General features: G+C 33.8%; 1 protein-coding gene across 1 annotated transcript; it reads left to right on the top strand.

The window, feature by feature from the left end:
- Positions 1 to 7,431: 7,431 nt before the first annotated feature.
- On the top strand, positions 7,432 to 12,712 carry LOC136233018 (homeobox-leucine zipper protein HDG5). The gene is made up of 11 exons (XM_066022546.1): positions 7,432 to 7,653; positions 7,737 to 7,912; positions 8,001 to 8,118; positions 9,099 to 9,281; positions 9,381 to 9,851; positions 9,946 to 10,044; positions 10,495 to 10,713; positions 10,794 to 10,962; positions 11,050 to 11,321; positions 11,407 to 11,502; positions 11,943 to 12,712. The coding sequence occupies exons 1-11, from the start codon at positions 7,534 to 7,536 to the stop codon at positions 12,384 to 12,386; spliced, it is 2,367 nt and encodes a 788-aa protein (XP_065878618.1). The 5' UTR covers positions 7,432 to 7,533; the 3' UTR covers positions 12,387 to 12,712.
- Positions 12,713 to 14,064: the final 1,352 nt, after the last annotated feature.

The raw sequence follows: 14,064 nt of genomic DNA, 5'->3' as shown, positions 1-14,064 counted from the left end.
AAAGAAGAAAACGGATTATTAATGGCGAGAGATATGGAAAATGGCTACGGGAGTGAACAAGCTGATCGAGAAAAGTCAGTAGTGAATGATGAAGCAGAAATCTCCGATGGAGCTCCGACGAAGAGGAAGCGTTACCATAGACATACTGCTCAACAGATCCAAGAAATGGAATTGTATGCCTTTTTCCCCCTTTTTCTTTGATATTTTTTTTGTGGCAGATGATGAAAAATAGAAACGTTATTGTAATTTTTTTATTTTATTTGCAGGTTGTTTAGGGATTGTCCACATCCTGATGACAAACAAAGGCTGAAACTGAGCCGGGAGCTAGGTTTGAAGCCGAGACAAGTTAAGTTTTGGTTCCAAAATCGGCGCACACAAATGAAGGTAAACAATCACAGTTTTTGGGTCTCTTATTTTAACTATTGTTTATTGTTTGTTACTGTTTGATGTTTCCTGCTCTAAGGCAAACCTAGGTTACTAACCAAACACTTAAAACTCTTCATTTTGAAGTAAAAGGGCAACATGAACTTGAAAAGCAGCTACCAAACACCTCCTTAGTGTCTGTTTGATTTACTACCGTTGAACTTGATTTCACGGTTTTATATGATGGTTCATGTTAGCCGACCCCGAATCATTTTTAGGACTAAGACTTTGTTGGTGTTGTTGTTGTTGATGTTGATGTTTACTGTTCATTGTTAGGGTTTTGCTCTTTGTAAAAGACAAACAGGAGAACCTTAGCCAAACACCTAAAGTGAAAAGTCAAACAGAAGTATGAAAAGCAGCTACCAAACAAACACCTCCTTAGTGTCTGTTTGGTTTACTACTGTTGATGTCGATGTTTACTGTTCATCGTTACGGTTTTGCTGTTTGTAAAAGGCAAACAGGAACATGAAAAGCAGCTAGCATCTGTTTGGTTTACTACTTTTGATGTTGCTGTTTACTGTTCATTGTTAGAGTTTTGCTGTTTGTAAAAGTCAAACAGGAAAACCCTAACCAAACAACTAAAATTATCCATTTTAAAATGAAAAACCAATAAAAACATGAAAAAGAGCAACAAAACCCTTGTTTTTTTTTTTGTATACTGAACACTTTTAATGCTTTATGAAACTCCAAAATTGGAAGTTATTTATTATTTCATCATAATTAATTTTTGTGGTCATGTGTATTTAGGCACAGAATGATCGAGCAGATAACAACATTCTTAGGGCTGAGAATGATAGCTTGAAGAATGAGAACTACAGGCTACAATCTGAATTACGCAGTATTGTTTGCCCTAATTGCGGTGGCCAAGCCGTGCCTGGTGTTATCCCCTTCGGAGATATGCGCTTGGAAAATGCTCGCCTCAGAGAAGAGGTAATTTTAATTTAATTGGTAGTCATTCATTCTTGTGTAAATATGAAAGCATGATTATTATTGATGAATGAATTGTAAAATGTTGTGCAGTTAGGAGAAGCTTTGAGCCTAATTTCTCGTTTCACTGGAAGGCCAGTTCAAGCACTAATGAGACCTGATCCTGCACTTCTTCCACCACCACCTTTGGATATGGATACACTGCAACAAATTGCATCTAATACCTAAATACACAATAATAGTCACAGATATATACAGTTGTAGCTGTTAATTTAATTTTTCTTTAATATGTATAATGCTGTAGCAATATATGGGTTTTAGCTATAATAATTAAAGTATGAATAAAATTGTATGGATGATTTATTTTCCAGCCACAAATTAATCTTATTTATGTGTTGCAATATCATATATTTAGCCACAGATTATATTCTTATCTGGAAATTTAAGTTTTATAAAATTTTATATATATGATAGATAATTAGCATTCAAACTTAGTGCATGTTTGTTTCCATTTTTTGAAAAAAAAAGGCTGGTAAAATTCAGAAAGAGTTTTTTGCAAAAAAAAGCAACTAATTTTTACTATCTATCAGCTAACAGCAAACAGAAACAACTGAAACAAACGGGCCATTAATTATGAACTCAATCTTTAATAATATAGGGAGTGTTTGGTTATTCATTTTTCACCCTGTTTGCATTTTATAGTTGAAAAATAGTTTTTTTATAAAAGAAGAGAATCTCAATTAAAATAGTCTTTTCCAACGGCAAACCGTAACAACAAACAATAAACAACAACATCAAATAGTAGGTAACCCAAACAGAGCCTTAGTTTCTATCTTTTAGAGTATAATTAATAGCTATAAACAAAAAATAAATGTTAGAAGTTTTGTTATTAAATATGAATTCTTTAAATTAAAAATAAAATGATTTTATCTATAAATAATAATATAATTTTTTATTTTTAAAATAAAATTAATGATATCATTGGTAAGAAAAACATAATTCTTTTTAATAAGTTACAATTACGATTTTACACAATTGAAATGTGATATTTGAAAAACGAATTTTATTAAATTAGTTAAAATGTATTTTAGTTATAATATAATACATAAAATAAAATGATGGTTAAAATATGAATTAAATAAGATAAATTAGGTTATGAATTTCAATTCGTTACCTAATAATGTCATGAAAATAATATCAGTATATTTGTATCCTCATTTTAAGCTATCGAGTGTTCGAATCAAAGGAAATCGTAAGATTAAATTAAATAGGAATAAAACCTCTCCCGAAGCACATAGATTAATGAGATGTCACATGAATTATTCTCGTATCATGACCCTTCAATCTTGCCTAGGATTAAGGAATCTCAAATCAGATATAATTTAAACAACTTAAAATATGTTCATTACTTAGTTGTCTTCGGAGGAATGTAAGGAGAGCAGAGAATGTCGATGTAGACACTGGAGTCGGAACTCTGTGATGAAAAGCTTTGAAAAATGATTGGAAAATACGATCGAAAATGGATCACAAAAAAAATCTCCATTAGGAAGTCAAAAGTCAAACCCTTTCCTATTCAAAACCAAATTGATGGCAGTTCGAACAAAGATGATGCAAGGATTGGAGTCTTTTGTGTAGGAACCTGGTGGGAGAAGTCCCGAGAGGTGATTTCTCGAGACAACTTCAACTAAGGGATAAATACATCGTCGTTTTCAAGTAATAAATCTGGTTAAGTTCAGGTGTCGAATCCACATGAGATTTATACGCGAGTATTAAATTACTCGGTTCTATAAATCTAGGCGTTGAATGCTTTAGGTTGGTTTGATAACAACTATATAAACTACTCCTAGGCTATAGGTGAAATAGTTTTCATGCGTTTCAAACCCTTATATGGGATGATACAGATGACGTTAAGTTACAACATATGATAAAAAATATTTCAGAATATATACGAGTAACAGTTTACTCTTACAAAGGCAGTTATATGTAAACCGACCAACTTCGTGAAGTTCTTAGACCGTGGTTCCCTTTTAAGGAAAACTCTAATTCTTAGGTTCAGAAAATAGGGCCCGTAAGTTTCGTGGCTTGTCAATTAATACGGTTTTTGGATTGTCAATTATGGTAAGGCAACAACTATGTGAATCTTAATGGATTTCGGATGTTGTAATCAACCTACACAATAATCAATTATGAGAATCAAAGCAAAGAATAAATATCAACAAGTGCAGTGACACTGAAAACCATAAACCATATATTATAAATGTGAAAAACGTAAAAACAGAATACAACCGAATATAGCACATAAGAAGAGTACAAACTAGTTAACAAGGTAAAAGAGGAATACGCTCTAGAACTAGCTAACCAGACTCGTCGCTTCGGATTCGGAGGTGGAACTCTCGAGCTTGGGGAACGAGGATGGAATGTAACTTTATCGGGAGAACAAAGAATTACAACAAGCTCTCAAGGTATAAAGACTTTATTACATAAAAACTGAATGTCTACTTGAGTGTCAAACACTCCTATTTATACATAAATCAAGCTCGGACATAATCGTAATTACATTTGTCTTCGGTCGTTTCACACTCAAATTGCTGAAAATTGGTCGCACATGGCATGTGGCTGGCTCACACATGTTCTAGCCGAATTTCAGCACGTTCAGGCTTCCCACACTCCATGTGGGATGCCTGTTGGCTAAGGAACAGTTCCGAAATGTCTTCGCTGACTGCTGTCTTGTTCCCTTCACACCCACACGCAGTGTTGACTTTACACACGCCGTGTGAGACTCTAGACGAGTATTTTCTTCCTTTTACATGGCGTATGATGTGTCACTTTTGTGCTTTTCGTTTGTCTCTTTCATCTTGCATGCATTCCTTAAGCATGTAAAATACAACCAATGAACTCAAGAGTACTTGATTTATTTACTTACTTTATTCATAACAAAAGGAGATTCAAACTAACTAAAAGTGCATATTTTATTACTTCTCGTTGGTTTATTGAAATATATGTGAAATTAAACACCAAACTTGATTATTTAGCTCAAGAATAAACCGTAAATTACCCTAAAGGATATGAATGACGTGTCACGTTCCGTTATTGAGACCTAAATTGATACTATTTTTAAACGTTAAGCCTGTATTTGTGTTATTTTGTACGTGGAGTCTAAATTGATACTTCCCCAAAAATCGTAGACCTATTTTGGTACCTTATCCCTCCTATTTTTATTATTCATTTGTATAGTTTAATCTTATTTTTAATTAATTTTTATTGGACCGGGTTTGAGAATCAATTTTCTTACCTTGATCCAGTCCGGTTCAAACTCGATGTAAAAATAATTCGGACTGAATTAGATTTGGAAAAAATATTTTAATGTAAAATCCAATTAAATCCGGTTCGAGTCCAATCCGACCCAATCTATGAACAGGTCTAGCCGTCGCACATCTTCCACAATCTCAAAATTGGTCATGATTACATGTATAATGTATGTTTCTTGCTTTGTGGGTAGGTTTTTATTATTTCATAGGTTTAGACAATATAGTTTAATGTAAAATCCGATTAAATCCGGCCCGAATCCAGTCCGATCCAATTCACGAACAGAACTAGTCGTCACACATCTCAAAATCGATCAACACTTTTTAATACCGTCCTCAAAGTGACTGTTAACGACCTCAAAATGAAAATATTCAAGAATTAAAATTGTTCGCAATACGCTTACATTAAAGAAGAAAGAAAAATCCCCACCATACCCTGATGTGATTCGAACCCATGACCTCTCAAGACATAGGTAAGCTCTCAACCACTAGGCTAAGAGCTTCACCACACATTTTTTGGAGCTTTATTTCTCTAAAAATTAACTATCTCTCTCCTAACAAAACACCATCTAAATGACCTTAAAACGAAATTTTTTAAGAATTAAAGTTACTTAGAATATCATTACGCTTTGGAATTTTTTTTTATTTTTAGGCCTTCAATAATTGTTTTGAGGCGTTAAGTGGGCACCGATGTTAAAAAGTGTAAAGTTCAGTGGCTATACTGTTAAGAATTGAAGTTCAGTGACTATAATGTTAAATGGGTAAAGTTCAGTGGCCATGTGTGTAATTTACCCTTTTTTTCTTATTATATTATGTAAATTATTTTTATAGAAGAATTTTGTGTGATTTATCTGTGTGAATTAATTTTTATTTTTATTTTAAATAGGCAGAAAAAAAGAAGTAGGATATTTTGAACTTGATACATAAATCTTAAAGAAGAAGAAACTTTCACCCTAAACTATACAAAAAAATCTGTATACAGAAAAAAAATCTTGTACAATAAATTAAAAAAGAAAAATAAAGTAAGTATATTAATTAGTAACTAAAAATAAGCAAAAGAATATCTTAAGTTAAACAAATGGAAAATATGGAATCATAAATGAGAAAGAAACTTTCAGTAAGATACTGCCATTTAAAATCTGCCAAACCCAAAAATACCCTTTTCACACCCTGTAAGCTTGCCTAGCTAGATATGGTAGGAAGTGGGTCCAGATCTGTAGATAGACAGCGGATCCACACTAAATCAACGGTTGCGAACCCCTTTAAATATTCCCTTTGACTTTTTATATGTAATCGTTTACTTCAATTTGGTATTTTCTTTTTCAACAAACACAAAACACTCTCTCTTTTGACAATTATACCAAATTTGCTAGATTTGTCTCTAATATTTTGTTGTGAAGGATAAGTTCCAAACTTGCCCCTAACTTGTTTGTAGAAGTGTAAATTTATCTTTAATGGACGAAATTATATAATTTTAGCTCTAATGTTATAAAACAATATCAATTGTAGTTATATCTAATAAAAAAATTAAAAATGATTTATTTGACTATTACATTGGATTTTTTTAAAAAAATTTTGATTAAATAAAATAGTCATATATATTTTGATAAATTATTTATTCTTGTTTTAATAATATTTTAGACATTTTTTTATAATTAATTTATATATGACAGATTTAAATATCAACGTATTATTTTATAATTATATTAACCGAAAAAAATTAATCTTATTTAAGAGTATTACAGAGAAAATTGCAGTGTTTTTTAAAGTTTAAAGTTAAATTTAGACTTTTCTAAACTTTTATTACATATGGCATGTTAAAAGTATAGTTGTATTTAGCGAGGGGTCAATAATTTGGGGGATAAAATACTAAAATATTCTCAAATTTTTTGAAGAAATTTGATTTAGACCACATATATAAAATAATAAAATTTCAATTTTAACGTTTGTTAAAAAAACTAAATAGTTTTAGGTATTTGTCGTTTGTCTTTTCATTTAGACATCTCATATTTTTCTTTTATAGATGAAAAATAGTTTTTTTTTTTTAATAAAAGCAAGGAATTTATGATGTTTAGAAAAGCAAAATTTTCCAACAGTAAACAACAACAGCAACCAACAGATAAACCAAACGGACCCGAAATGAATGTGCCGTACAAATAGACGCTACATCATGGTTCCCTTTATGCATTTGAGGGTTCAGACCAGAGATGACAACGGATATGATACCCACAGATAGTGTTAATATCAAACTCTTATTAGTTTAATTTTTTAATTACCCGTATTCGTTTTATTATCCTAACGGATATACTTTTTACATCTCTCATTTAATTTACAAATACCCATAAATAACTTTATCCGTTAAGAATCAATACATAAAATAATAATTTAACAAAATATAAATTTAGTAATTTATCTAAAAATCGGATACCATGGATGAAGTAAACGTTTCCATCCCAATTCAGAATATCGGATTATCTATACATTCATGTGAAAAAGACCCCGAGGGGTAGAAAATACATTTCGTTTTTTTTTTCCTTTTATTTAGTAAAACGGACTTACGGAATGCAGCCTGGTTGAAACACACGCACCGCCTGTTCAGTTTCATTTATAAGTTACGAGTTTACCCCTTAAACGGCCAAATCAATAAATTAGAAATTTATGACAAAAAAAATACTCATTCCTTCATCCTATCACTCACACTCAGAGAGTGATATATATATATATATACATACATAGACTACAGTCTTCCTATTTCTCCTCCGAGGTGTCATCTGAAATTCTGAAATTCCGGTCATCTTCTTCTTCTTCTTCTCCGTTGAGTATTTACTTTGATTTCACTGAATCTGGAAAAGTAAGAAGACAATCTCGAACTTATACAATGTATAGAGGAGGAGATAATAATCTGATTCCAGACGCAATTTACTCATCTGCGATGGGAAACAATAATTATAATTTCATCCAAAACAACTCCTTCAATTCTCTCTCTGATATGTTCCCTGTAAGTCTTTCTTATTTCTCTCTTTTATTTTATCCATTGATGTTTGGGGATTATTATCGATTTTAATAATTTTATGAAATCAGAAAGATGAAAATGGGTTGATGCTGAGAGGGAGTAGAGAAGAAATGGAAAGTGGTTCCGGGAGCGAACAAGCTGAAGATAAATCAGTGAACGATGAACCAGATAGCTCCGATCGAGCTCCGACGAACAGGAAGCGTTATCATAGACATACTGCTCAACAGATCCGAGAAATGGAATCGTATGTTCTTTTTCCCCCTTTTTCTTTGATTTTGTTTAGCATTTGATGAAAAATAGAAAAGTTATTTTTATTTTTTATCTTTTTGCAGGCTGTTTAGGGATTGTCCACACCCTGATGATAAACAAAGGCTGAAACTGAGCCAAGAGCTTGGGTTGAAGCCGAGACAAGTAAAGTTTTGGTTCCAAAATCGACGTACACAAATGAAGGTAAACAAACACAGTCTTATCTTTTACTACACTGAAGCTAGCTGGCTAAATAATAATGGTAAAACCCTAAAAAAGGGCTATCAGTACTTAAATGAAGACGTTGAGTTGAGCCATACACATATGGCTAAATACCGATTCCCGAGAAACCGCGTTCAAACAATCATAACATAACCTTCTATTCTTTCTATTTTTTTGTTGTTGTTGAAATTCTGTAATTTTACTCTCAATTTTATTAAATTACATCAATTTCACATATCTAAAAAAATATATATTTTATTATTTTATTCTATATCAATCGCATAGTTTTGATTTTTTTTTTCACATTTCTTTTGTAACATTAAGATAAATTTGAAGATGGTTTTGAATTCGAAGATTTTAAAATTTGTTGTATAATATAAGTTTTTTAATTTTTTTTGTAAGAACGATAACAATATGTACATATAATAACATGAAGTTTATCATTATAGATACTAAGAATAAAATTGTATTAATTTGTTTTTCATTCTAGACAACAAAGTAGAATAGAAATGTTTGATTATTAGTAAGAAATATCTATTAATAGCTATTTTCGTGTAGGAAATCTTCTGTTTTTCATTTTGCTATTCGATTACCTGTCTCCTGCTGAATTTTTGATATCTGGTATAATTATCTTATTTTAAACTTATTAACCAAATTAATAAGATTAAAGTATGATTATTATGTCACATTTAACGAAAACAAACAGTGAATATGAACGCAAAACATACAAGCTAAAAGGCAGGCAAAGGCATGATGACCATAACTATAGCATTTCTTTTTATTTTTATCGAGAGTCCTATAAATATACAGTCTGTATGAATTTAATAAGCTTCTGTCTATGTTATTTAAACTCTCACCTGTGCATGTGCTTCTTTATACTGGACACAGTTAATGCTTTATGAAACTCCAAAATTGGAACTTATTTATTTCATTTTAATTAATTTTTGTGGTCCTGTCTTTAGGCACAGCATGATCGAGCAGATAATATCGTTCTTAGGGCTGAGAATGATAGCTTGAAGAATGAGAATTACAGGCTACAATCTGAATTACGCAGTCTTGTTTGCCCTAATTGTGGTGGTCAAGCCGTGCCTGGTGCTATTCCCTTCGAAGATATGCGCCTGGAAAATGCACGCCTCAGAGAACAGGTAAATATCCAGATCAAGCAATAATGTAATGGGATTCATTTGTTATAAATATGAAATCAGGATTATTTATTGATGAATTAATTCTAAAATGTTGTGCAGTTAGAAGGTGCTTTGAGCTTTATTTCTCGTAACAGTGGAAGGCCAATGCAAGCAATAATGGGACCTGATCCTCCACTTCTTCAACCTTCTTTGGATTTGGATTTCAACATGTTCCCAAGGCAATTTACAGATCCTTTAGCAAATCACATTTTACCTATGCCCATGTTACCTGAAGCTTCTCCATATACCGAGCGTGGTACTGTGTTTATGGAAGAAGAACTAGCCATGGCAAAGGAGCTTTCGTTGTCATCCATGGATGAACTAGTTCGAATGTGCCGAACAAATGAGCCTCTTTGGACCCTAAACGAAGAAACCCGAAGGGAAACTTTTAACTTTGATGAATATGCTAAGATGTCTCAGTTTCCTCTCAATTTCAAGCAGCATTCAGCTGAAATGAAGTCTGAAGCGACTCGGGGTGCTGCTGTGGTCATTATGAATAGCATTAATTTAGTTGATGCTTTTCTTGATGCTGTAAGTTCATTATTTTGCTTCTGTAAAGACTAAATATTAATCTGGTTAATCTGGTTATGGGAACTAATGTTTTTTTCTTTTGTTTCATTTTCAGAATAAATGGATGGAGCTGTTTCCTTCACTTGTTGCTAGAGCAAAAATTGTTCACGTTATAGCTACTGGTGTTTCTAGTCCAAGTGGCACTCTTCTTCTGGTACACAAAACAATTCTTATGTTATGATTCTTGATCCTTCAATTTTGATATTGTTTGGCAAACTAGTCCAACATTATGTGTTAGAATCAGAATTAGGAATTTAATAGACATGCATTTTCTGACTTTTGTGACTGCGGGGATAATAGCAACGAATTTCCGTTGCTAAATGTGCCATTTTTTTCTATCTAATTTTGATATTGTTTTGGTAAATTAGTCCAACATGATAGGTTTTTGAATCAGAATTAGCAAAATCATTAGGAATTTAATAGACATGTATTTTTGGACCTAGGTCTGTAAGTTCACGACTGCAAAGATAATAGCGACAAATGTGAGTCGCTAATTGTGCCCGTTTTTGTATGGAATCATTGACTCTTTATTTTCTTGTAATGGCTAATTAAAGTTTTTAGCTGCCAAGCAAATTGACTAGCTATTTTTCTTTGGAGAATGCAGATGTTTGCAGGACTCCAGGTGCTTTCGCCTCTGGTCCCAAGTCGGGAGGCGTATTTTCTTCGCTACTGCCAACAAATTCCACAGGAGGGATGTTGGGCTATTGTTGATTTTCCTGTGGATAGCTGCTTCCACCACAACAAATTTCAGCCTTCTTATCCGATGTACCGAAGAAAGCCCTCTGGTTGTCTCATTCAAGACATGCCTAATGGATATTCACAAGTTTGTATCGATTGTGTTTTTCAATTGCTTTGATAATGATTTTGATTTTGATTTTAATTTTCTTGGTTAAATCAACGCAGGTTACTTGGGTAGAACATGCTGAGGTAGAACAAAAGCCGGTTCACCAGATATTTAGTGAATATGTCTCCAGTGGCATTGCATTCGGAGCTCAGCGCTGGCTGGCTGTATTAGAAAGACAGTGCAAAAGGGTTGCTAGTCTGATGGCAGAAAATATCCCGGAAGTAGGAGGTTCGTAATCGTGTCGAATAGATAATATTTGCTTATGTAAATTGTGTTATCGTGTCAGAAATTGACATATGTTTGAAATGTTGGCAGCTATTAAATCAGCTGAAATCAGGAAGAACTTGATGCGATTGTCTAAAAGAATGATCACAACGTTTAGTGGGAATATAAGCAGTTGTAATGGGCAGCAATGGACAGCTATATCACAGGATGCTGAAGACACAGTTAGAATAGCACAAAGGAAAGTAATAGATGGTTCTGGGCAGCCAAGCGGGCTCATTCTATGTGCTGTTTCAACTACATGGCTACCTTTTTCACATTCCCTAGTCTTTGATTTGCTCAGAGATGTACACCGTAGAGCACAGGTAATTATTCACCTGCTTCTTGTTTTAATTAAGGTTTGTTAATTGTCTAGTTCTGATTCTAATTCATCATTATTCTATGCTTCAGCTGGACATTCTTTCTAATGGGCATTCCTTAGAAGAGGTTGGTCATATTGCTAACGGTTCTCATCCTGGGAACTGCATCTCTCTCCTCCGCATCAACGTAAGTCCTTCTATAACAGATATTCTACACTTGTCCGGGACTGTGTTCATGATACCACATCAGCATCATCGTTGTTAACGTGGCACCATCATAATGGTTCGTACCAAACTGTCCCCGGACCATTGTGATGATGTGGTATCCTCAAAATGTCCCGGGATTGGGACTGTTTTTGTAGTTTTGTTAGTGTATTTTGTAAAGATGGATATGAGGTTTCATTCATTTACAAGGTCCTAACTTTTTAACAAATGGGGCATCCCCTTTAGTTGTTAGTTCCAAATAAGATGTATAATTTCTCGTTAAAGAGTGATTAACTCAAGTGGTAAGGAGTTGATACTCGGTGTCGTCAAGTTTAGGATTCAATTTTCCTCCTAACCTTAACCTAAGCAATTGTTGTCCTACATTCCCCTAAATTTGAAGTTGTTTTTGTATATAAAACACAGGTAGCGAGCAATTCATCCCAGCATATGGAGCTACTGCTACAAGAGAGCTGCACACATGAATCAGGCAGCCTGATCATCTATTCAACGGTGAATGTGGAATCAATAAACACGATAATGAGCGGGGGAGATCCATCTTCCATCCCTATTCTTCCCCTAGGGTTTGTGATAATTCCAATGAATAAAAAACCAGGCAGTACAATCAACTTCAATGAGAACTGTAGTAATAATTACAGTTCAGGCTGTCTATTAACTGTGGGTATTCAAGCTCTAGCAAGCACAATCCCATCAGCTAAGCTCGATATCGGCAACGTACAAGCCATTAATAGCCATTTAAGCAGCACTGTACACCAAATCACTGCCGCTCTTAACTCCTCCTGCACCATTTACAACAAGACCCAAACTTTCGGGTTGGATCAGCCTCCTACTGCAGCTTCTGAGCAATAGGGTCTGGTAATTTGTGTGAAAGATAAAATTGAAGTTGGAAGTAGCATTAATGGAGTGTAGTGTAGGTTGTTTTTTTATATTTATATAGAAGGGTAGATTGAAATTTGAGAGGAAGTCAAGAGCGCACCAAGTTATGACCCTATGCTATGAGAGAAGTGGGGGCCTTGTGATGATTACTACATAGTAAGGGTGGTGGTTCGGGCATTGACTTCTGATTGTCTGCATTTTTTGTTCTTTTTAATTTAATGCTACAGATTTATTTATCATTTATATATGAGGAGTGTCTCTCTTTTACTAGTTATATTTATTTCTCCTTCTCTTTTGTTTTTCATATTTAATATTTCTCATGGATGGATATACAATGATTTAATAGGTTATTTGTGAATTCGTGCAATTTAGAGATTTATTTTAGAAAAATTAACCTTAAAAATAATGGATAAAAAATCTGGTACTGATCTCGAAATAATAATTACATTCGGAAGTTTTATTTGAACATGAGGCAATTGAGGATGATCTTGATGAGTTGGGGTTCTTCGGGCTCTAAGTTTGTCTTAGTTGTTGTGATGTCAAGATGTTGTGCACCATAAGATTGGTCTAGAGAAATTACCGCCACATTGCTCTGCCTAAAAGTCTATGCGTGTGGGGCTCCGTTCCCTCTTAGTTTAGAGCTCAAGAATTAGATTGATTGGTCGATCCGATCTTTGTTGGGACGATGATTTCAGTCCCACCTCTAGGTGAGGGAGATTCAGAATTTTGCTCTTAGGATGTCATTTGTCCTTCGGCCAAACGACTGTTTGAGTAGTTTTTCTGGGTTTGGCGATGCTTAGGGCTTCTGTTCCTTACGACGGTCTCATATTTATTTAGTGTTGAGAGTTTAGACAAAGTAGCGTACCTTAGTCTTATTTTGATCGGGCTCTGGTGATATCTTATTGCAAAGTCTAGCAGTGGGTAGATGGCGTGCCCGATCGTGGGATCTTGAAGCCATGAGCACTAAAAAGGCTTCCTGAAACTAGGTTCTTTCGAATGTTAGGCACATGTAAAATTCTATAATTTCATTTTTTTCTCTCCAGAAGTCATCTTCAGAATCACACCTTCGGTTCCCTTGATCTTAGAGGAAGCAAAATTTTCCATATAGGGTTTTTCTCTAGTCTTGGGAGTCAGTTCATTAAACGACTCATTGTCACAACAGATGTGACATGTGAGACCAATATCCAACCATCATTCTCTTGGATTTGAATCAATCATGTAACATGTTGACTTTCGAAACTACAACATGAAGGTTGGTATAAGACAAATCTTGTGTAATAACTTTCATAATGTTCCCTTCATTCAACTTGGCCATCTTGTTGCAATTGTAGCATTGTCCATTGAACTTTGGCTTTTTGAAAATGCCACCTTTAGGATCCAATTTGAACCCCCTGTTGAGGTTCCTTACCTTTCTTGGAGTCTTTTCTGACCTCGACCATATTGGCTGACAACTTTGGAGAATTTCTTCTATGAGCCTCTATTGTATTCTTTAATCCGGAGTTTGAAATTAGCACCTCAACCGTCATTTCCTTTCGTTTATGCTTAAGGTAATTTCTGAAGTCTTTCCATCCATGTGAGAATTTTTATATTATTGCAACCATTGGCAAAGATTTACTGATTTCCATACATTTAACATGAATTTCATGGATAA

This window comes from Euphorbia lathyris, chromosome 6, assembly GCF_963576675.1.
Source record: "Euphorbia lathyris chromosome 6, ddEupLath1.1, whole genome shotgun sequence".
Classification (NCBI taxonomy): domain Eukaryota; kingdom Viridiplantae; phylum Streptophyta; class Magnoliopsida; order Malpighiales; family Euphorbiaceae; genus Euphorbia; species Euphorbia lathyris.
This window is presented reverse-complemented; position numbering and strand designations above follow the sequence as displayed.